At 42.2% G+C, this 23,053-nt stretch overlaps 1 protein-coding gene and 1 pseudogene across 1 annotated transcript; both read left to right on the forward strand.

Moving 5' to 3' along the window:
* Positions 1–7,152: 7,152 nt before the first annotated feature.
* On the forward strand, positions 7,153–12,732 carry LOC102851787 (GTPase RhebL1-like). Its single transcript, XM_006884798.1, has 2 exons — positions 7,153–7,214; positions 12,207–12,732. The coding sequence occupies exons 1-2, from the start codon at positions 7,153–7,155 to the stop codon at positions 12,730–12,732; spliced, it is 588 nt and encodes a 195-aa protein (XP_006884860.1).
* Positions 12,733–15,630: 2,898 nt separating this feature from the next.
* Positions 15,631–15,881, forward strand: LOC102876426 (annotated as a pseudogene).
* The last annotated feature ends 7,172 nt before the right edge of the window (positions 15,882–23,053 follow it).

The raw sequence follows: 23,053 nt of genomic DNA on the forward strand, positions 1-23,053 counted from the left end.
TCACTCAGCATCATGTCTTCCAGGGTCACCCATTTTGTACATTTCAAGAGTTCTTTGTTTTTCAGTACTGCATAATATTCCATTGTGTGTGACTATACCACAGTGTCTCTATTCATGTTTGTTGATGGGCACTTGGGTTGTTTCTAACTCTTTGCTATTGTGAACAAAGCTGCAATGAATATGGGTATACATATGATGGTTGCCCTTTAAAATTATGAAAACGTTCACACTTTTTTGGTCCTTCATTCTTGTTAGCTGCCAACACACAGCAATCCAAAGAACAAAGAACAAACCCCTGCTCTAAATTGTGACACCCTCACTATCTCTGTTGTATGTAAACCCATTATTTCAGTCACTAGTCAATCCGTCTTGTTAAAGGCTTTTTTCCTACAAGGACTGGCTCCTGTTAATAGGCACAAAGTAAATGAGACACTGTCTCCTCATCCTGCTTCTAAGGAACATTCTAGCTTCACTTCTTCCAAGAGAGGATGCCTCAGAATTGAACAGGAGTTTGGTTTGTTCTTTATACTTAGAATTGCTGTGAGCTGGCACCGAGGATATCTGGGCTAAGATGGTGGGGGACTACATCGGAAGAGGATGTAATATTCTTTCATTGGCAAGTTAGATTGTCAAGTCTGTAATCATAGGTGGTTTCTATTTCTATTGATAAACTATCAATGTCGGGTTTAGTACTTGAGCGCCTGCAGATTCAGCCAAGAAAACAAATAGGTCTGTCTTGGAGAGGGTGAAACCAAGTTTCTCCTTGGAGGCTAGGATTTTGACGTTCTGGTTCACATACTTTGGTTACATGGCCAAGAGAGACTGGTCCTTGGAGAAGGACATCACACTTGGAAGGGTGGAGGGAGAGCAGAGGAGACTAATACTCCAGATAAGAAGGATTGATACAGTGACTGGGGCAATGGGGTTGTGTCAGAAATTAGTAAGACTGGCTCAGGACAGAGCGGGCTTCAGAGCTACTGTACACGGGGTGGCTATGGTTTGCAGGCCACTGGCACATAATAACAACAGCATGCACTATCTCCAAGTAAATTCTGGCTCACAATGGCCCTCTACCGGGTCTCCAAGGCTATAAGCCTTTAATGGAGGAGGTTACTCATCTTTCTCCCTCATAGCAGTGGACTCAAACCACCTACCTTTCTGTTATCAGCCCAGCCTGTAACATTATTACACAACTTCCAAAGAACTAACTGTTTTCCAGTCAGACAGCAACCTACAGCAACCCTCTGCTGAGTTTGCAAAGCTATGAACCTTTATAGATACTCAAGTTCATATCTGGATCCTCCTGGAATTATTTTCATTTTCTTCACCTTCTTGCATATGAATAGTTGCTTTAGTATTATCACAATCAAGCAATAGTTTGCTGAAGATTATTAAAAAAACAAAATAATATATCAATAGAGATTGCCATAAATACAAGGAAGATTTATGAGCTGATATCTTCTGACACCAGAGATAGCAAGGCTGATACCAGTTTCATTTTAGCTGAAAACAGAGAATATCAGAATGATGTCTGTCTATGTGTTATTGACTATCCAAAAGCAACTGACTGTGTGGATCATAACAAATTATGGTTAATGAGAACATTAGGAATCCCAGGACATGTTTCCCCTTTTTCTTATTAATTTTAATGAACGTTTACAGAGACCTTGGATTTCCATCCATTCAATGTTGCACTCTACCCCCTTCCCACCCCTCCCATCAAATTCCAGAACATTTAATCATGCTCATATGAAACTTATACCTAGACCAAGGGGTGGTTGTCTAAACAGAGCAAGGGAACACTGCATGGTTTAAAATCAAGAAAGGTCTGTGTCAAGGCTGTATCCTTTCTCAATACTTCTTCAATTTGTATACTGAGCAAATCATATGAGAAGCTGGACTTTATGAAGAAGAATGTGGCATCAGGATCAAAGACTCATCAACAATCTGCATTATGCAGAGGACACAACCTTACTTGCTGAAAGTGAGGGTGACTTGAAATGCTTGCTGCTGAACATCAGTGACTACACCCTTCTATATGGATTACATCTCAGTATTAAGAAAATGAACGTCCTCACCACAGGGCCATCAGACAACATCATGACAGATGGAGAAAGGACTGAAGTTGTCAACAATTTCATCCTACTAGGATGTACAATAAACACCCCAGGTGCCAGTAGTCAGGAAATTAAAACACCTATCACACTGGGAAAATCTCTTATCAGAGATCTCTCCAAAGTGCTTAAAAGCAAGAACATCATTTTAAAGCCCAAAGTGAACCTGCTCCAAGCTATAGTCTTGGATGCCTTTGTATGGATGCCTTTGAGTTGTGGTGCTGAAGTGTACTGAAGATCCCATGGACTGCCAAAAAACAAAAAAGTGTATCTTGGAAAAAGTACAACCAGGATACTCCTTGGAAGCAAAGATGGTGAAGCTTGATGTTACATACTTTGGACATGTTTTAGGAGGGGCTAGTCCTTGGAGAAGGACATCATGCTTGGAAAGGCAGAGGGTGAACACAGGATAGGAATGCCCTCAATAAGATGAACTGACACAGTGATCATAAAAATAGTTCAAGTATATCAGAAGAGGTGAAGAAGGCACAAGATAGGGCCAAGTTCAGATCTGTTGTTCAGCAGAGGCCATGGCACCAGGGATATCACTGCTGATATCGATGGATCTTAGCTGAAAACAGGGAATATCAGAAAGACTTTACTTATGTTTTAATGAGTAAACAAAGATATTTGTGCAGACAGTAATAAACTAAAATTAATAGTACTATTGAGCAAAATGGGAATCCATTAATTATGCTTATGTGAAACCTGCACATATTTAAAAAGTGCAAAGGCCCTGTGGAAACGACAATATCTGACCTTTACCAAGGCCACAAAGAGGAAGTGCTTCCATCAACAACACAAAATGAATTCCCATGAGGTCAAATATGTCCCTCAGGTCCTTACAACTCCTTCTACTCATCTCAACACCAATCTTACTGCTTTACTGGGTCCAAAATCCATTGGAATAGCTCACAGACCACATATAACCATATCTAGGAAATCAAAAGAGTCTAATTCAGGTTCCTAACAGAACAACTCAGTCAGGATAGGTGCTGAAATGTGTGCACAGGCACCTCAGCCTTCCGCCTCACGTGGCTTTAGACTAGTATTACAATGCTTACTCCTGCCCGTGACGGCTCTTCTTCACCCATCGCCCCTAATCCACCAACAACCTTGGGCAGAAGGCTTTGAGCTCTTGTTCGATGGCACAGCAGTCCCACGGTCCACCCTGTCCCGCCTCGCTGTGGCTGCTGCTCTCACAAGCCCTGGTCTGCTCAGCACAAGAATCTCTGGCCCCCAAAGATGGGCTGTATCCTTTTGCTTCCTTTTTGCTGATGGTGAGATTCTCAATTCTGCTGCTGGATCTGATCAATTTAATGGTGAGACCAGCCAATCCCCTTGTGGGTTGGCAAAACTAGGCAATTCCTTGTGGGAAGGCTAACATGCCCTAGTCACATATTCCTGCCCACTTACACGGCCAAGTCAGTCAATGGCTAGGGAAGCCACTTGGAACAATAAATCCTTAACACTCCAGCAGAGAACAAGAAGCTGTCTTCTGAACAGAACAAGGAAACCCTGTATAGTTTAAAATCAAGAAAGGTGTGCACCAGGGTTGTATCCTTTCTCAAACTATGCAATCTGTATGCTGAGGAAATTGAGAAGCTGGACTGTATGAACAAGAATGTGGCATCAAGACTGGAAGATGACTCATCAACAATCTGTATTATGCAGATGATACAGCTTAGCTTACAAAAAGGGGAAGACCGGAAGCACTTAGTAAAGAAAATCAAAGGCTACAGCCTTCAATATAGGTTACATTTCAACATTATAAAAACAAAAATCCTTACAACCAGACAAAAAGGAAATATCGTGATAGGAGAAGAAAAGATTCAAGTTTTCAACAAGTTCCTTTTACCTGGATCCATAATCAACACTCCTGGTAGCCATGGTTAATATACAGAAGATGTATTGCATTGGGGAAATTTGCTATCAAGGACCTCTCCAAAGTGCTAAAGAGTAATGATATCAATTTCAAGAACTGATGCAATCCATGGAATTTTCCATTGCTTCCTATGCATCTGAAAGCTGGACAATGAATAAGGATGACACAAAAAGAATCAACGTCTTTGAACTGTGGTGACAGAGAAGACTACGGAATATCCCACCCCACAGACTGCCAAAAGAACAAACAAGTCTGTTTTGGAGAGAGTGCAACCAGAGTGCTCCTTAGAGGCAAGGATGGTGAAACTAATCTCACATACTTTTATTGTGGTGTCAGGAGGGGTCAGTTCAGTGCCTGTAGAGAGAACAAAGCTATATTGGGAAAGGCAGAGGGTTTAAAAAAGAGAGGAAGAACCTCAGTAAGATGAACCAACACAAGGTCTACAACAATGGGCTTAAGGATGATGAAAATTGTGATGTGGGCACAGGACAGGTTCAGATATGTTGTGCTTAGGTTTGCTATGAGATGTTGACTCAGCGGTACCTAAAAACAAATTTTTAGGAGAGGAGACTCCCTATCTCTGACCTGTTAAGCAGTCCAACATGTTACACAGTAAGTCATCGGGGCTCATTGTTATACTAGTACAACTGCTGCTAACTGCTTACAACTGACCACAAAGATCTTACCTTTCTCACTGTAAATGAGACACTTCCTCACAGTATTATACAGCATATCTTACGTGAAAGCGCTCTGTAAATGAACAAATTCTTACTATCAGTAAACACAAGAAGCTTACATCAGTCCCTCCACAAGAAATTTGACATCTATTCAGGGAAAGGACCAAAACTGACTGGAGGAGAATTCAAAATATGAATAATTGTTATACTGAGTGTGCAAATAATCCATGTAGGGAACTAACTGTATGAAAAGAGGCTGGCGCTCTATCTTCACTTAATAAATACTCGCTCAAATAATGAATGAATGTAACTGAGTATCGGAGATGATGAGGATGGCACAGGACAGTCACCTGTTAACAGGGTCACTATGAGCTGTCCTCGACTTGATGGCAACAACAACAACAACAATACAGGGAGCTCTGGTAGCCTAGTGGAAAGAAGTTGCACTACAATCCCAAAGGCAATGCAGTTCAAATCCACCAGCTGCTACTGGGAGAAGGAAGAGCAATCTCCTCTTGAGCCATTTACTGCCACTGAAAACCCACCGAAGGGTCAGTTCCAACTCGATGGCACACAACAACATAGTCATTAAAGAGCCCTAGCAGGATAATGTATAGCTTTTCAGATTGCTAACTGAAAGATTGGCAGTTCGAACCCACCAACTACCCTGTGAGTGTGAGTGAAAAACAGGCAATCTCTTCCCTTAAAGATTCATAGCCTGGGAAATCTGAAGGAGAGTCACGGACAGCTGAAACCGACTTGATGACAGTGGATGTGGAAGAAGCCTTGGTGTCATAATGATCAACTACTCAGCAGCTAACCAAAAGACTAGTTTCTAATCAGAATCAAGTCAGTAGCAATGAGATGTGGGGATTCTGTCTTGTTTGGCTTCGGGGCGGGGGATAGTTTATGAGTCAGAATCGACTGGGTGGCACACAACCCCAAACACCTTTACCAAGGAACCCTGGCAGCCCAGTGATAGCATAATCATCTCAGAGTCTGGTGACTCAAACCCACCGGCTGCTGTGTGGGAGAAAGCGTGGCAGGTTGCTTCCACAAAGATGTGCAGCCTTGGGAACTCAATGAGGCGGTTCTGCTCTGTCCTACAGGATCACTCACTCACTCACTCACTCACTCACTATAACAGAGTCAGAATTTATTCACGGCTGATCCCCCAGCGTGTTTCCAAGGCTGTAAACTGCAAAGGAAACTGTCCATCTTTCTCCCGAGGAGCTGCTGGTAGATTTAAACTGTGAGAGACTCAACCTCTGAGTTAGCAGCCCAACCTCCTATGTACTAGGCCACCAGAACCTCCATACAAGGTCACTATGTGCTTAATAGCTTCATCATGCACAGAAAGTTATACCAGTATCTGTTACTCACAGATACCCCAAGAAAAGTACTTCAGATTTTGTACAGAACAGCCCTTCTTTCAAAGATGTGCTTTCAAAACAGTAAACACAGATCTTCAAAGAGACAGCCCACAGAATTATTTTTTTTTAATTTACAGAAGTCACAGAACCACCTCCAAAAACTTAATCCTGAGAAAAACAGAAGCAAGCTACCTTGTTGTGTTAATTACTTCTTTTTCTGCAACTCAATCCACATTGAAAGCTGACAATAAATAAATAAATATGGCTGGACCATAGAGGCAAATGTGTAAATTGGTTTCAGGGTGTGACTGATATATCCTGAGGCTTTGGAAAGAATGACAGAGTTCTAGAAACACAGACCTGTGTCTGAAAATTAGCAAAGATAACTCCAGTCCTTCAATCATAATCCTTACCTATCAGTCTGTTTCTGACTTACCTTGCTAAAACACTGGGAATAATCTCCACCACCATGTCCTTCCTCCCTTTTATCCCCACCTCCATGGTTTCTGAGCTGTATTCTTTTTCTTCCTGGATGTTATGTTTTTGTCATCTTGGTTTTCACTTACACCAGGCTAAGCGGCTGTTTTTAGGATTTTCAGGATTTCATCACTACCATTATTGTCCACTGCTCAGTTCCCCTCTAGTGGAATTCTGATTCACGAGGACCTCATAACTGCTCCAAAGGGTAGTAGTCATTATGGAAGCAGTTCACCCAGCCTTTCTTCTGTGGAGCTACTGGGTGGGTTCAAACTGCAAACCTTTAAGCTAGCAACTAATACTCCCTCTTTTGATCAATGGTGGTACCATTCCTTGTCCTCAAAGCTAACACTCTCAAAGGCATTTTACACTTCTACTCTTTCATTCTGGTGGCCTACTGGCAAGAAGCTACAAGGAGGCATGAGATTCTAATCCACTAGCTGCTCTGTGGGAGAAGGATGGGCAATCTCCTCCCGTGCAATAAAAAGCCTCTGAAAACCCACCAGAGGGTCAGCCATGGGTTGGTTCTGACCTGATGGTACACAATAACAACTTGTTCATTTTAATCCCCCTCCCTCATTAGTGAACCAATTATTCTAGAAAGTGTGTACAAACAAGGGAATGACATGAACATTGACCTCCAGAAAGTTCTGACCTCACCTGCAGCCTCAGCCTTCGTGTACAGATGGTTAGCCATGGGTAGTCACTGTATCATCTGGTTACCCTTGGGATTCTCAGGGTGGCACAAATAATTAAGCACTTGACAGAAATGTTGGCTGAGGTGCCTTGGAAGACAAACCTGGAAATCTGCTTCTGAAAGGTCACAGCCTCAATGACTCTACCGTGATACACAGTTCTCTGCACACACTGGGCAGGCGTGGGGGCCTTGGGGGGGGGGGGGTGTCAGATTACCATCACTGTAACTGACTTGATTTCAACTAATAACAACAGCGTAAAATACATGAGGGACTTACTGGGGCTTTACTTGTTCCAGAATTCCTTTACTTTCCCTGGAGGTGTAAAGGAGACTATGAAGCCACGGATAGCATAGTTCGAATCCACCAGATGCTCCGCTGGAGGAGGGGAAATCTCCTCCTGTGCCAGTAGGATCTGATTCAATAGTACATAACAAGGGGGGGAGGGGGAATAAAGCCACAGTTATACCACAGCGTTGTTGTTGTTGTTGTTGTTGTTGTTGTTGTTGTTGTTATGTGCCGCCGAGTCGTTTGCAACTCATAGCGACCCCATGTACAACAGCCCTAAACCGTGCTCTATCCTGTGCCAATCTCATTGCCTCTGACACACCCATCCCGAGTACCCCAGTCACTAAATCAATCCACCTCATAGAGGGTCTTCCCCTCCTGCGCTGTCCCTCTACTCTACCCAGCATGATGTCCGTCTCTAAAGACCTGTCTCTCCTTACAACATGTCCAAAGTATGTCAGACGAAGCCCCAGAATCCTTGCCTCCAAGGAGCAGCCTGGTTTAATCCTCTCTACGGCATTAAACAACAATAATAATGACGACGACCAAGAGAGAGCTACGTTGGCCTAGTGGAAGGAAGCTGTGCTACCAAGCCGAAGGTGGGTGATTGTCATCTGTGGCCCTCGGCCAGGTTCAAATTGTCTTCCTGTCAAACATTCTTCTAGGTGGCATAGCACTGATCTGTGTGTTGCTGTACAGAGAGGTAACTTGTGGTTGCTGCGATGCTGAAGCCTGTGACAGTGGTGTGCCAATCATGGTAATGGGTACCCATGGTGGACAGTGTTGGCTGGAGCTTCCCGACTAAATCAAGCCTGGAAGCAGGAGAGGCATCCATTTCCAAAATGGCTTGCCTCTGGAAACTCTATGTACGAACAGTGTTCAGGCTGTTCGTTCATAGGGTTGCTATGAGTCGTCTACGACTCGACGACATTAAACAACAACAACACGATGAATCTGTTTGTTTTCTTGGCAGTCCATGGTACATTCAATACTCTTCTCCAGCACCACAGCTCAAAGGCGTCAATTCTCCTTCTAGCCTCGCTAGTCATTGTCCAACTCTCTGATGCATAACAAGTGATTGCAAAAACCATGGCCTGTATCAGGCGGACCTTAGTCTCCAGAGAGACACTGTTGCTCTTGAGTATTTTGCAGAGGTCCCTAACCGCAGACTTTCCCATCGCAATACGCATTACAAGTCAAAATTTATCTCTATAATTGAGGCTTAGGGATGACGTTCCCTAAAAAAGTTTCCAAGAGGGCTCACTCCACGGGACTTAATTCCCTTTTCACTGATGAACCAACACTGGCTTTCCTTTCCTAATTGTAAAAAGAATATTTCAGAGTTAAAAATATCCAAGTTACGGTGCAACCACTGTGGAAAATGGTGTGGCGCTTTCTCAAAAAGTTGCAACTAGAGATACTATTTGACCCAGCAATTCCATTACTGGGAATATACCCTAAAGAGACCATAAATGACATCCAAGCAGATATATGCACACCCATGTTTATCGTGGTTTTGTTGACAATAGCAAGGAGCTGGAAACAACCCAAGTGCCCATCAACAAACAAATGGATAGAGAAGCTCTGGTATATTCACACTATGGAATACTATGCAGCATTGAAAAACAAGGATCTCATGAAATATTATTCAAAATGGGTGACCCTGGAGGACATTATGCTGAGTGAAGTATCTCAGTCACAAAAGGACAAATACTGCATGGTGCCACTGTTGTAAAATAGGACTGACATCAGGGTCTGGGTAAGACTGAGAAAAACTGGATAAATTATGTATACTGCATTGAAACTGATGAGGGAGAGAACAGTTTAAAAGCGATATATGATAGGGTATTATGGTTATCACTTGCATAGTGGAGTGTACTTGAGGCAGTGGGGGGGTGGGGTGCAGGGGAATTGTATACCAATGAAAGAATTTTTCTTTCTCTTTTCAAAGAGAGAAGCAAACTGGGGTGGGGGAGGGCTGGGCAGGGAGAAAAATTGTTGCTGTGCAACAATGAATGGATGGAAATCCAAAAATCTCTGTAAATACTCATTAAAATTAATTTTAAAAAAGTTTTTAAAAAGTCCAAGTTACAATGAATGAATAGAAATCCAAAGTCTCTGTAAATTTTCATTAACATTTCTAACAAAAAAAAATTTTTTTATTTTTAAATTTCCAAGTTAAAGACTGATAAACTAAGTAATGCTCAACTTGGTTCTATTTCACCTGACACTGGGTTTCCAGTGTTGTAAATCTTAATGGGATAAAACTATCCATCTTTCTCTCCCTCAGAACAGCTGGTGGATTCAAACTGTTGGAGAAACATGGTCAATTTACTGTGGACTATTCCACCAGAGCTCCTCTAATTAAAGCTATGAAACAGAAATCCTCACAGCTGACCAAACTCCCAGATGCTGCTTGCTTTGCAGTCAGTCAATTCACTCTCCTGCTGGGGACGCCACAGGAATTCTCCAAGGATACTTCTCATGGCTTCTTCTTTCTCTTGGTCTGGAGCACAGATTTCACTGAAAAAAGCCAAAGTGACTCTTTCAAAGTAGACTCCTTCAACATAATAATCTCAAATTACGTCATTTATGGGTATTTCCCCTAGACTGTTAACTCTATGGGGCAAGTATTGTGTCTACTGTGTTCTTTGTTTGACACTGTATAGCCAGTACCTAGCCTACCACAGTCATTCAGTATATACCTGCCAAATGAATGAGTAGATTTATTCCTTTTAGTTTCTGCAGCAAACATCCATTCACCTCCTATCGCCTGATACCAAAGCCTAACCTGATTATCAGCTCACACATTCTTATTCTTTGTAGGCAGTGTAAAAGGAAGAAGACAAGACAGACTCATGAGCTCTTAGGAAATCCAGACCTGTTTTTCTTGCCACTCTGCTGTGTAACAAAATCCCCACGCAACTGAAACAAGGAGGTAGATGGTCTTCCCATGGCAGAGCTTCTAGCTGAAGGTGGATGGGAATCAGGGATTGATGAAGGCGTAGACCAGACCAGCCAACATACCATTTGTTAATTCTCTAGCAATGTCCTGAACATGCCAACTGAAACAGCAGCACCCACAGAAAACTCTCCTCCCTGATGTCCCAAAGATGGGGAAAGCCAGGACATATGACCTTACCCCAGGGAGACACCCAGTTCAAGACTATCTTCGCACTGCATTTTGATGGTGGGCTGAATGTACATAAGCCCAAGGGAAGTCAGAACTGGAGAGCATCAGCCCTCCCAGAGAGCATGTTCTAAAACATTAGGCAAGGCTCCTACACAGAGGATGCTGCCAGTGCTTCCCATGATACAAAGGGGTTACCCACAGGGAAAAACGACTCAAAGAACATCCCACCAGCTGTGACTAGATGGCATTTTTGAACCTCAAAGAAGGACAACACAATACAAGCAGGTCCATCCTAAGCATCATGGAAACCTATTTTTTTTTTTTCAAGAACAGTTCTTTCTCAGAAGAACTGGTTAAAGACCTATTCCCCTTTGTGATTAATTTCACTATTAGACTCAAAACCACAACCACAGAAGGGACATGTGCTTGTTCCTAACATCCTCTTTTCTTCACTTACAGACACCCTCCCTCCTTTTGTAGGCTAGGAAAATAGAAAAGACAAATTAATCTAACTGGGTAGAAAAAGCACAAGCCTAGGAGTCAGGAGCCTGGGCTGCTTCTCCCAGGGCTTTTCATCACCCTGGGCAAGTCAGCTCATTCTATCCATTTCATTTTCTTTTCTTTGAAACAGTAGGTAGGATGGGGTGATCTCTGAAGTCTTATCCTTCCAATTCTTTTTTTTTTTTTTTTTTTTTGTGTGCGTGTACCGTCAAATCAGATCTGACTGGTACAGGAGGATATTGCGCCTCCTTCTCCGGCAGAGCATCTGGTGGATTCGAACCGTGTTCCTCTGGGATTGCAGTGCAGCTTCTTGCCACTAGGCCACCAGAGCTCCCCATTTATCCTTCCAATTCTAAACGTTCAGAACTACAGAGTTTCTCTCTTCCAATGCTTGATTTGTTGTGTCAGGATATTTTTGGAAGACCTACAGACCTGCTGGAGTTCTGGTGGTGACAGTCCCTGGGGAGTGCATGAACACAAAGGCCACACCTCTCTGGAGGTTAGTATTCACCAGGAGCTCCTGGAATAAAAATGGGCATTCATTCTCCTCTCCTGCAACTTACCATCTCAGGAACACGACAGAGGGTCAGTTATAAGCTTGTTCTCACTCAATGAGTCTGAGAGCTTGTGGGGTTTTAATTGAGATACCTACAATTAAGAATTCATATCTTCAAATAAAATTCTTAGTTCAACTCAGATATATTTTTTTTTTAGTCTCCAAGGATTTGATAACAGAATTTACATTAACATGTAGTGTCATTACAAATCCGAAACTCTGGACAGTCAGTTCTAGGGCAGGAAAGTTATGACTTCACAGACATACTCACATCATGTACATACACACAGAGGAGGAAATGTTCATGAAGGACTGATCCCTAGATGAAGCTACAGCCAGAAATCTAAAAGACTTTTTTTTTAATCTAAGACTTAAGATGTACTTTTTAAAAAAACTACACAAAGATTGGACCAAGGGAGGAATGGTGGCATTGTAGAGCAAGGATTCAAAGACTTGTTGGGTTGGGTGGGGGCCCTTTTAGGCATGCAAGGGTTAATATGGCTGCAGGAACGGTAGAGTGGCTCCTCCATTAGGAAAGACATCTTTGGCCCATCAGTTTGTGGAGGGCGAGTTCCTGGAAGGCTATGGTCCTACAGTGGAGAATACTTACAGCAAGATAGTGACTCTGGGCAAAGATGACTTTCACCTACACCTGGTGGACACAGCAAGGCAGGATAAGTACAGCTTTCTACCCTACTCATTCATCACTGGGGTTCATGGTTATGTACCTATATACTCCATCATCTCTCAGCATAGCTTCCAAGTCATTGAGAGTCTGTACCAAAAGCTACATGAAAGCCATGGGAAAACTCGGCTGCCAGTGGTATTAGTTGGGAACAAGGCTGATCTCTCTCCTGCCAGGGAAGCCCAAACAGTTGAAGGGAAGAAGCTGGCAGAGTCCTGGGGTGCAACATTTATGGAGTCATCAGCTCCAGAAAATCAGCTGGCTCAAGACATCTTCACCAAAATCATCCAGGAGATTGCCCATGTGGAGAATTCCTATGGGCAAGAGCGTCACTGCCGCCTCACGTGAGCCTTTGGGCAAGGGTAACTGCCGTATTTCTGCCCCTGGCATTTGCCAGGCTTCAGTAGGGCAAACCCTCTGGACTTCACGGGTCTGATTGCCAGCTGTGTCTCTAACCCTCTGAGCACACAGTCTTGGCACCTCATGTTTGCACATGAGCTCCAGTGGCCTGGGTGTCAATGTTTACAAATGGGCAACGATATCTCATAGGCACTGGCCTCTAAATGCTTGTTTTTGTCAGTGATTTATTTTATGACCTTCAGTGTTGTATACAGGACCTGGAAAATGTTCACGCAGGACTCAGCTTCCTCCTGAGTAGGTTTGGGTGTTATGTAAGTAAGGGGAGCTGTGATATCCTGTAGTGGACTTGACTCCCTGGGCTGACAGTGTATCAATACAAATAAACTGAAAAATCTTAAAAAAAAAACCTACACAAAGAAAGGTAAAACTTTCTTAGATATTCTTAAAAAAAAAAAGACAATTCAACTTCATGGTTTTATCTACCTTACTGGACAAAAAGCAGCTCTGGTGATACAGTGGTTAAGCTCTAGCTGATTATTCAAAAGGTCGGCAGTTCAAAGCCACCAGCCACTCCTTGGGAGGAAAAGGTGGCAGTCTGACTCCTGAAACACGAACAACCATGGTAATCCTATAGAGAAGCTCTGCTCTGTTCTACAGGGCTGCTATGAATTGGAATCAGCGTGACAACACTGGATTTTTTTAATTTTTTTTTTTTGCTGGAAAAGGGCAAATGTCCAATCTTAATTGTCTCTAAGGTAGAACCCCCTTGATCCTCTAATAATTTGGTAGCCCACACATGCACAATTTTGAGAGCTTTTGGTAAGAATTTATGAGCAAGTAAAGCAAGACTAGCTGTTGATCACAAATATTAGTCATTCCAATGAGGGCAAGGGCAAAGGGAGACATGCTGATGCATTATTTCAGTATTATGGCTGGCATGATGTAAAATCACCCAGGGGTAGATCCTGTAGAGGAAATGACACTCCCAGCAGCACCATCTGTTCCTTCTGTGTCTGGCATGATCTGTATTTTTAACATCAGATGTACCAGAGGTCCACCTGTAAGCATCCTGTGAGTGCTATGTTAAACGGCTTCCCCCCCCCCCAAACCTACATTTCACCATGCAAACTCACTCCTTCCTCTCTACGTAGCCAGTGGGTTCACCAGTTAGTGAGGACTCTATCTCTCAGCCTAGCAGAAGGCTCCAAGTAAGTTTACCAAACCCTGGCATGGAATTTTTCACTAGGAATGGAAAAACTTCTGAGAACTAGAAATTAAATTTGATAAGGAAGGTTCTGTGGAATTCTCTAAAACATAAATGACTTAGAACTGGGTTGGAGGATAAAAACTCTTTTCTTAAAAAAAAAAACAAAAACCCAACTCTTTTCTTTTTAAAGAAGCAGTACATGTGCAATGAATTTTGAGATTATTGCGTTCGTTACCTCTCATCACTGAATCTCATAAATTATAAAATCTGAATTTCACAAATACAAGATGTTTGCTGGAATAACATCTTTTCTTGATTCAGGACAATATCATCAACATCAAAGTATCCAGAGATTTTGCTAAATACTGTTTTCCCCAAAAACTGTATAACTAAAAAGAATGTTAATTCCAAAGCAAAAATACTAACGCATCTTTAAAAAAAAATCCTTAAGAAATAAGAATATGTCCCTACACAAAAACTTGTACATGGCTCTTTGGAACAGCACACATAAAAACAGGAAAAGGGGGAGACTATACAAATTCCCAACAGCTAATGCATGAATGAATAAAATGTAGTATATCCAGAAACTCACTGGCATTAAGCAACCCCAATTAATAGCAATCATAGAGGACAGAGTTCAAGGGTATAATCTTTATAAAAGCAGACTGCCACGTCTTTCTGCTGCAGACCAAGAGAAAACTGGAAAGTTTAAGGCACCTTCAGTTAGCAGCTCACCTACTGTGCCAACTGGGGTTGCTAGAGGTATATTTATACAATGGATTATTCTTTAACAATAACATGGAATGAAGTTCTGAGATATATGCTAAAACATGGATCTGCTGTTTTCCATTGAGTGGAAACTAACCCATCACTGACCCTCCAGTGGGTTTTCAGAGGCTGTCAATGGTGTGGGAGGAGATTGCCCAGTTTTCTCTGGCTAAGCATCTGGTGGATTTGAACTGCATGCTTTTGGAATACAATGCCGCTTCTCACCTCTAGGCTGTCCGAGCTCCTTGCAACATGAATAAGCCTCAAAAATAATATGTTAAGTGAAAGAAGCCAATCACTATAGATCACATATGATTATACTAGCTGGTGCAAACACTTAAGGCTTCGTTCTGTTGTTTACAGCATCACTAAGAGTCAAAATCAATTCAATAGTACATAGCAACAACAAGTCATTCATATGATGTGTGCAAATCGGCAAATCAATAGAAACAAAAAGTAGATTGGTGTTTCCCTAGAGCTGAGAGAATTGCAGGGGAATGGAGAGTAACTGCAAATAGGATTTCCTTTTTGTGATGTTAAAAATAATCTAAAAAACAGTTTTGAAGTTCCTCAAAAGGTCAAATGGAGAACTAGCATATGACCCAGCAATTCCAATCCTAGCTATATTCCTTAAAAAAAAAAGTAATAGAAACAAGGAACTGAAACTAGTACACCAATGTTCACTGCAGCATTATTCACAAGTCAAAAGACAGAAACAGCCTAAACATCCATCAACAAATAACAACTGAATGTGGTGTGTACATACAATGTTGCAATATTAATCAGCCATAAACCGAAATAGAGTCCTGATATATGTTAAAACATAGAGGACAGTACTTGGGGTGAAGTGCTGGGACTAAGAAAGGAAGGTGCACTCGCTGTAAGGAGAGTGAAGACTTAAATCCAAGATCATGGCAAGACATTTGAAATTCATTGCCAGGACTGTGATGGTACAGGATGGCAACGTGGAAAGTGCATACAGGAGCCTGAACAGAATCCTCAGCACGGATGAGCTCATTGAAGACTTTAAGCGAAGGAGATACTATGAGAAGCCCTGCCGCAAGCGACAGCGGGAAAGCTATGAGACCTGCCGGAGGATCTACAACATGGAAATGACCAGAAAAATCAAAAGAATCGGGCAGATCCATGGCAGGGCTGCTAAGCCAGTTTGTGTCTCTACTTGGTTTTTTCTTGCATCCATATTCTCTTACTATTCTCAACAATAAACTCAGTCACTTGTATGCAAGAAGACCCGCAAATGCAGAGATAATCCGACTAGTCATCAATGGACGATGTCTTTTATTAAAGTGAAAGGGAAATCGAGTCAAAAAGTAGTCTAGGAGCAATGAGGAAATAATCTAACATGTAGTAGAATATACCTACTGTTTCTTACATGTTATTGTAAAATTCAAAGCAAGATGTTATTAGTGAAGCATCTGTTACACTTTACAGAACCTCCCTCTTCCCCAACCATTAGGTAAAGAGAAGAGAAAGCATGGGAATGGAATAAATTCTGAAATACCCATAAAAAACAACAACAAAAAAAAAAAACCACACATAGATGAACCTAAAAAAACATGCTGAGCAAAATAAGGCAGTCACAAAAGAATAAACATATGATCCCACTTATATGAAACAAGCAAATGTTTAGAGATCATAGATTATCAGCAACCAGCAGGGGAGAAAGAAGGGGGGGGGGGGACAAGGAAGGCTTTATTTAGGGAATACTATGTTTCTGTCAATGATGGTAAAATCAAATGGATAGTTGGCCATATCTGCATAACATGATAATCTTGAAGTCACTAAACTGCATTTAAAATGCTGAATCTGGTAGTTTTGTTTTATATACACCCAACTACACATATACAAACACAGAGTGAGAGTGAGCACTGGTAGGTAGCGTAGTGCATTACAGGTTGGGCTGGTAATAGAAAGGTTAGCAGTGACCTGGCACACTGAGAGAGAAAGATGGGCAATCTACTCCCATAAAGGATTTACATCTAGGAAACCTGATGGAGGGAGGGTTGTTATGAATCAGAACTGACTCAACCACACTTGGTCTGGTTTAGGGATGAGTGTGTGTGTGTGTGTGTGTGTGTATATATATATCTATATATCTATAATGAAATGATAAAATTAGCCTGTAGTGGTGGTTATGTAACTGTTTACTGAAAATTACTGAACTGTAGTCTTTAAATAGGTGAATATGATATGGAAATTATGTCTCAATTAAGATGCTTTATTTAAAAAAACACTACACAATATTTTTTTTTTAAAACCTTCTTGGGAAAAACTGAAAATAATCCAGATATGTAAGGGAGGATGTCTAAATCAAAGAGTACCTACTCAATGGAATATTATGAAGCCATTAAAAAGAATTATAAAAGCTATGGGTGATCATGTTGTTGCTGTTATCCGTCGTCAAGTCACCTGTGACTCATAGCAATCCTATGCACAATAGCTCTGGATTCTGCCCTATTCTGAGTCAACCTCACTGTCTCTAACACACTTGTCCCTATTACTCTGCCTGGGTGTCATAGGGATACGGTTATATTATAATGCTAAATGAAAAAAAGCAGAATATAAAATTTTATTATAGAAACTGTCACCTAAAAAATAGAAAAATAGAATACATGGAAACAATTCTGTGACAGGTTGGTAAGATCATGGTGATTTTTACTCTTTTATTTTCTAACCTTTCTGTAATGTCATCTTGTATTGATGTTTCTCTTCAGCCTTCCCATAGAAAAGCTGCCTAGACTGAGAATTTTAAAATGCAAAATAAGCAATTGGACTTTGATCCTTTTTCAAGTGAGAAGAACTATTTACCAATTTAGATACTGACAACAAGTCAAAGAAGAAAGAGTTGGATAGCCAGACTCCTATCCTATCCCCAGAAGGCCGAGTTTCATTTTACCTAAGTGTTTGTCAAAGAACCCAAAACCTAATTTAGCCAAAGAGAATTTCAGCAAGGACCATTTACACAAAGGGCAACTCCATACACTAATGGTAAACTTCTGTGCATAAAGCTAAGTCACTGCTGATTATAGATTGGATTTTCAAAGATTAGACGTTTCTATTCTTCAAGAAATGATGATAAAAAGGAGGAGGCTCAGGAAGACGTCCTTATTCACATCTCTTCTCTAAGTACCAAGTCCAATGTCCAAGTACAGGAGAAAAGAATCCTGAAATTGTTTAATTTTTCACCACAGAAGGTGTTCTCATCTCCTCTGTCTTGCAAAACCACTGAGAACCTATTATTGTCATCAGGAATCCCAGGTTCTCCTTCCCCAAGTCAGGCCATGAGGCCAGATCCTGGTCATAACTACCATAACCACTTCCACCACCCACCCCCACCAAAAATATATACATATATGAGTATGTAGAGCGACTGTAGGTAAGAACATTTGAGGACACACTGCTATCAAGTAATTTTAAATATCTACAAATACCAGCTACAGTAACAAGAACTACATCTGTTTCTGCTTGAGACACATACCTCAGTAATATCCTGTTTCTGGAGTGGTGCAGAATTATCGGCATGTAGCCTTCAATGTTCAAGGGTGGCTATTTTCCTTTTAGAGATGTAAAAATCAGGAGGAATCGCACAACAGACACAACAAAGTCTATAAAACTCACTGAATTCGCACTGCTGTTGCTTCTTTTCTGCTTCTGCTGTACCTAAGAGCAATTCAACACAAGAGCAGCACACAGATGACCCTTCACGACTGAAGTGAGCCAGCTCAGCACTGCCACCAGGTCTACCAGGAGAATAAGACTTCTCTATTCAAGCAGGAAAAAGATGAGAGAACAGGCTTTCAGACGAAGAGGGAAGGAAAAGGAGCCCATCACAGGCACACATGTGCACAAAAAAAGACAAACCTACAGATGTGTAATGGACTCTAAAAGCTAAGCCTTTTAAGAGGTATCTGTACTTTTCAGATAAGAAGTTTTACAAAGACATTCACAAACTTAAAATCACCCAAAGAGAACAATGGTTCTTAAGAGCCTTAGACGTTGTCTCCTGCACCTCGGGTGCACTCTGCTAGCTGCTTCAAATTCCCATGACAAAGCCCCAGTCTCAACCTGAAGACACAGCCTTCAATCCCGTTAACCTGAAAACAGTTCTCCCACACTCTGGGTTGTTGCTGTTGTGTGTTGTAGAGTCAGAACTGACCCACAGGTGACTCTCCAACAGGTTTTCAGAGGCAGTTAATGGCACAGGAGGGGACTGTGGAGCAGCTGGTGGCCTTGAACAGTGAGCCTTCAGGATTGCAGCACAGCTTCTTGCCACTGGGCCACCAGAGTTCTCTCATTCTGGGTAGTTTGCAATTTTTTTTTTCAATGTGGCAACATAATCGTAAAATACTAATTTTTTTTAAAAAATTATTCTTAGTGAGATTTTTAAAGTGAGATCTCATTAAGGTGAGAGTTGTAACTCCTAAACTGAAGCTATCTTGAGGAAAAATCACAGTAAAGAGGGTCTATTAACATACATGCCTTTGATCCTGTGCTCACCCTAAACACAAGCTACCATAAGCCTCACCGTGCAAGTCTACAAGGCAGGAGCAATTTTCTAGCAGGTTTAACTCTGAGCTGATTGGTAAGAAAGGCTTCTCAAATAAATAAATACATACATACATACACACACACACACACACGCCCAGAGTTCCTTCTTCTATTTGTTCTTTTTCACCGTTCTCCTACTGCTAGACTATTAAGTCCACCTGTTGCAGTGGTGCTGGTGGTGGTGTACCACGCAGTCCGAACCAACCTCTGGTGGGTTTTCAGAGGCAGCTCATCGCTTGGGAAGAGACTGCCCACACTTGTCCTGCGAAGCAGCTGGTGGCCTTGAACCGCGTGCCTTCAGGATTGCACCAGAGCTTCTTGCCCCTAAGCCACCAGAGCTCCTTAAGTCCACTACCACCAAATATCCCTGAAAACAAGCCTACCCTCCTATCTAGAGAGATGTTGTGATGTGCCATTAAGCCACCTATGAGCCACAGCAACCCTGGGAACAGCAGGTCTGAAGAACTCTGCCCTATCCTGTGCCATCCTCACCATCTCAGATGTACTTGAGACAACTGTTAAAGTCACCCACCATGTCAATCCACCTTGCTGAGGGCTGACAGAGGGCAAAAAACTAACCTTGTCAGCTTCAACTAGGAGACCAAGTATCAAGGCAGGAGGGCAGTAAAACACTGCATGCACTTCAATTACACAACCTTCCTCCTGGTTCTGCGCACATTCAGTCTGCAAGTGGGTATTCTGTAGGTGACAATGCCTCTCAGTAAATTCTCCCTAGTGGTGCAATAGTTAAGCCCCAGGCTGCTAACCAAAAAGCTGGCATTTGAACCCACTCGGCAGATCTATGGGAGAAAGTCTCCCTTCTTTAAAGACTACAGCCTAGAAAACCCTATAGGGCACTCTCACTCTGTCACCTGTGGTAGCCCTGAGATAAAATCAACTCAACAGCACCTAAGAACTGGGAGTCCAGAGAGGAAGCACATGTGCTCTCTGGCCTGCCCCTCATTATCAGGGAGCAATGCTGCTTCCAACGTTTTCCCAATTCACTTCTGTTTCAGCATAAAAATGAAGATTCGCTGGCTCACCATTTCTTTTAAAAGATCCTGTAATTTTCCGAGGCCATAAATATTACAAGTAGTAACTTCATGGTCAGAAATACTAAGGATACCTAAAAAAGGCACAAAGATCTATCTGAGGAGGGGGAAAAAAAAATACACACACACACACACACACAAATTGGGCGGTGGGGGGAGTGAGGAGTGGGAAGGTAAGGAGGGAATCCAACAATTCTCAATAGCTATAAACTTGAAAGAAGGTCTTACTTTGAAGAAGCCAGGTGGATTATTACCTTTAGAACGTGTGCGTGTGTGTGTGTAAGAACTGCTGCCCCAGGAGCAGCAGAGTGTGTGTGTGTGTGTGTGTGTGTGTGTGTGTGTGTGTGTGTGTGTGTAAGAACTGCTGCCCCAGGAGCAGCAGAGGAGGAAATTCCCTGCCAGGAGACACATCATTACATAAGAGCACAAGTTCTTTCACCACCCGGTGGAGACCTGCCAGGAAAGGAGACAAAATGCTGAGGTCTCTTCATCTGCCAGTCTGCATATCTAACACTTCATTCTACCTTCCTTCCTCTTCTTTTTATCCACCCAAATTCTGGGCCTTGAGAAAGCAGGCCTCAGCAAATAAGTCAAACTGCCATTTGAGAGGGAGTCTGCTCTCTGGGTTTAAATACTGCAGGGCAGAAGCTAGGCAGGAGCTGCTCTGAGCAGCTAGTTGTGGGTGAGAATTTGTTTTCATCTGCGATTTTTACTCAGGTATCCAAAAAGTCATTCTAGACAGGAAGTCTTATTTTCCCATAGTAAGGGGCTCATGCCAATAATATCATCTGTTTAATTCACAGGACAGAAGTTCCTTAAGCAGGAAGTAGCCTTAAATTCTTCAAAGTTAACACATGAATCAAAACAAACTCCATGAAAACATGGCTGGGTTATTCACTGCAATATCCCCAATATCCCTAACAAAGTGCCCAATGCACACTCTGTATCAACAGATATGAGTTGGATGGATGGATAGAAGAATAACTGAATGCTGTGCAAACATACCTTAAATGTGTACCTTAGGGGAGCTCTGGTGGCCTAGTGGTAAGGAGCTGCAACTACAATCCCAGAGGCACACGGTTCGAATCCACCAGATGCTCTGCCGGGAAAAGGAGGGACAATCTCCTCCTGTACTAGTCAGATCTGATTTGACAGTACACACACACACACACACCACACACACACACACACACACACACACACAAAATGTGTACCTTAGAAGAACTGAGAATGCTTATCATTTAACAAACAGCCCACAGAAGTGTAATGCTTTGAGAGGGTAAATGAAAAGAATCAGGTTTCAATTTTAACAATAGGCAAAAGATGAGAAACTGGTAAATGACTGGACTCCACCATGAGTGTGGGCAATTTATTTAACAAGTCTCAACTGGAAAAAAAAAACAGTTAATAACAATATGTATCTCAAAAGTCTGCTGTTTAATAAGTGAGGTCAAAAAATCAAAGTCTTAGTACAATGTTTTATACACAGTAAGCTCCCAAGAATTTTTTCCCTACTATTGCTATTATTGTTATTTCTCTGCTAAACAGATCCTTCACCGAGCAGACGCACGCAGTCCCAACTCTGCAAAAATTTTCAATTCTGGCTGCACGCACATTTAGCTAAAAACACAAAGCCAGGAACGTCAGAGCTCAATATATCTTCTAGCCACATGTCTCTTCTAGCCTTCAATGATGCTGATAATTATGGTGTGGAATTCCCCAAGCATAAAAGGTGTGCGCATGCACATCACTGACAGATATACATACACATACGGTCATATATACATGTGTATGTATGTCAGTGGTGTGCATGTGCACATTGTGTGTGTGTGCACAAGTGTGCACAGGCAGGCATAAAGCTAGACCTTGGATGGTGCAAAACCTTACGAAATTCGGTTAAGGCTTGCATCTTCCCAGAGGTACCTCACAAGAAAAGCCTGGCTATCTATTTCTCAAAATGTATCCACTGAAAATCCTACAGATGAGTCCTCCTGTGATACACAAGGGGCTGCCATGAATCAGAACCCTCTGTGTGTGTGTGTGTGTGTGTGTGTGTGTGTGTGCGCGCGCGTGTGTGTAGAAAGAAAGAAATTAATCACTGTGAAGGGTGAAAATACACTCTCCCCACCTCTGCAGATCTTCGGCTTAACTAAATGTTACCCACTGCGCAGCGACACCTAAGAGCACACACAACTTCAGTTAACAAGAGCAACAAAGCCCAGCATGCTGGCTGTCACTAGAGAAAATTGTGTAGAAAGAGCACTAGGCCCCTTTGTTGTGACCTGCACATCACCAGTCAAAGAATTGATTTTTGTGCTTTTTATTTTTTTTTTCTTGGGCCTTGCTGTTCGCATAACCACATCCCCCTCCTAATCCCTTCTCAGGTAACTTTTTCCACTTCGGAGGTCCCTGTCACCACTCTGCTGGGGTTAGGACAGACACTAATATTTGGAGTATCTCAAAAGCAAGAACGAAAAAGAAAGCCTGTCTGTCTCCTTGTATATAAAAAAACAGGAAGTGGTTTCAATGAGCTGTAGCACAGATAATGAGAAAAGTTTTCGAGATTAGGGAGCCTCTGAGGTGCGAAGCCTCCCGAGGGCTCCCATGCACACAACTGGGGCTCCCAGATTTCCTCGGGAAATCCACCATCGCTAAAGCAGACCTGCCCCGGTGCTGGAGCTGCAGGCTCCCGGGCTGGCGGGGGTGGGGGGAA

The sequence above is a fragment of the Elephantulus edwardii genome, unplaced genomic scaffold (assembly GCF_000299155.1).
Source record: "Elephantulus edwardii isolate Elephantulus edwardi_28Jun2011 unplaced genomic scaffold, EleEdw1.0 scaffold00037, whole genome shotgun sequence".
In the NCBI taxonomy this organism is placed as follows: Eukaryota; Metazoa; Chordata; class Mammalia; order Macroscelidea; family Macroscelididae; genus Elephantulus; species Elephantulus edwardii.

Coding starts and splice junctions, on each gene's coding strand:
- LOC102851787 (XM_006884798.1), top strand. CDS start 7,153: ATGAACATTGACCTCCAGAAAGTTCTGACCTCACCTGCAGCCTCAGCC. Junction 7,215..12,206: donor TCAGCCTTCGTGTACAGATG/GTTAGCCATGGG, acceptor ATATGGCTGCAG/GAACGGTAGAGTGGCTCCTC.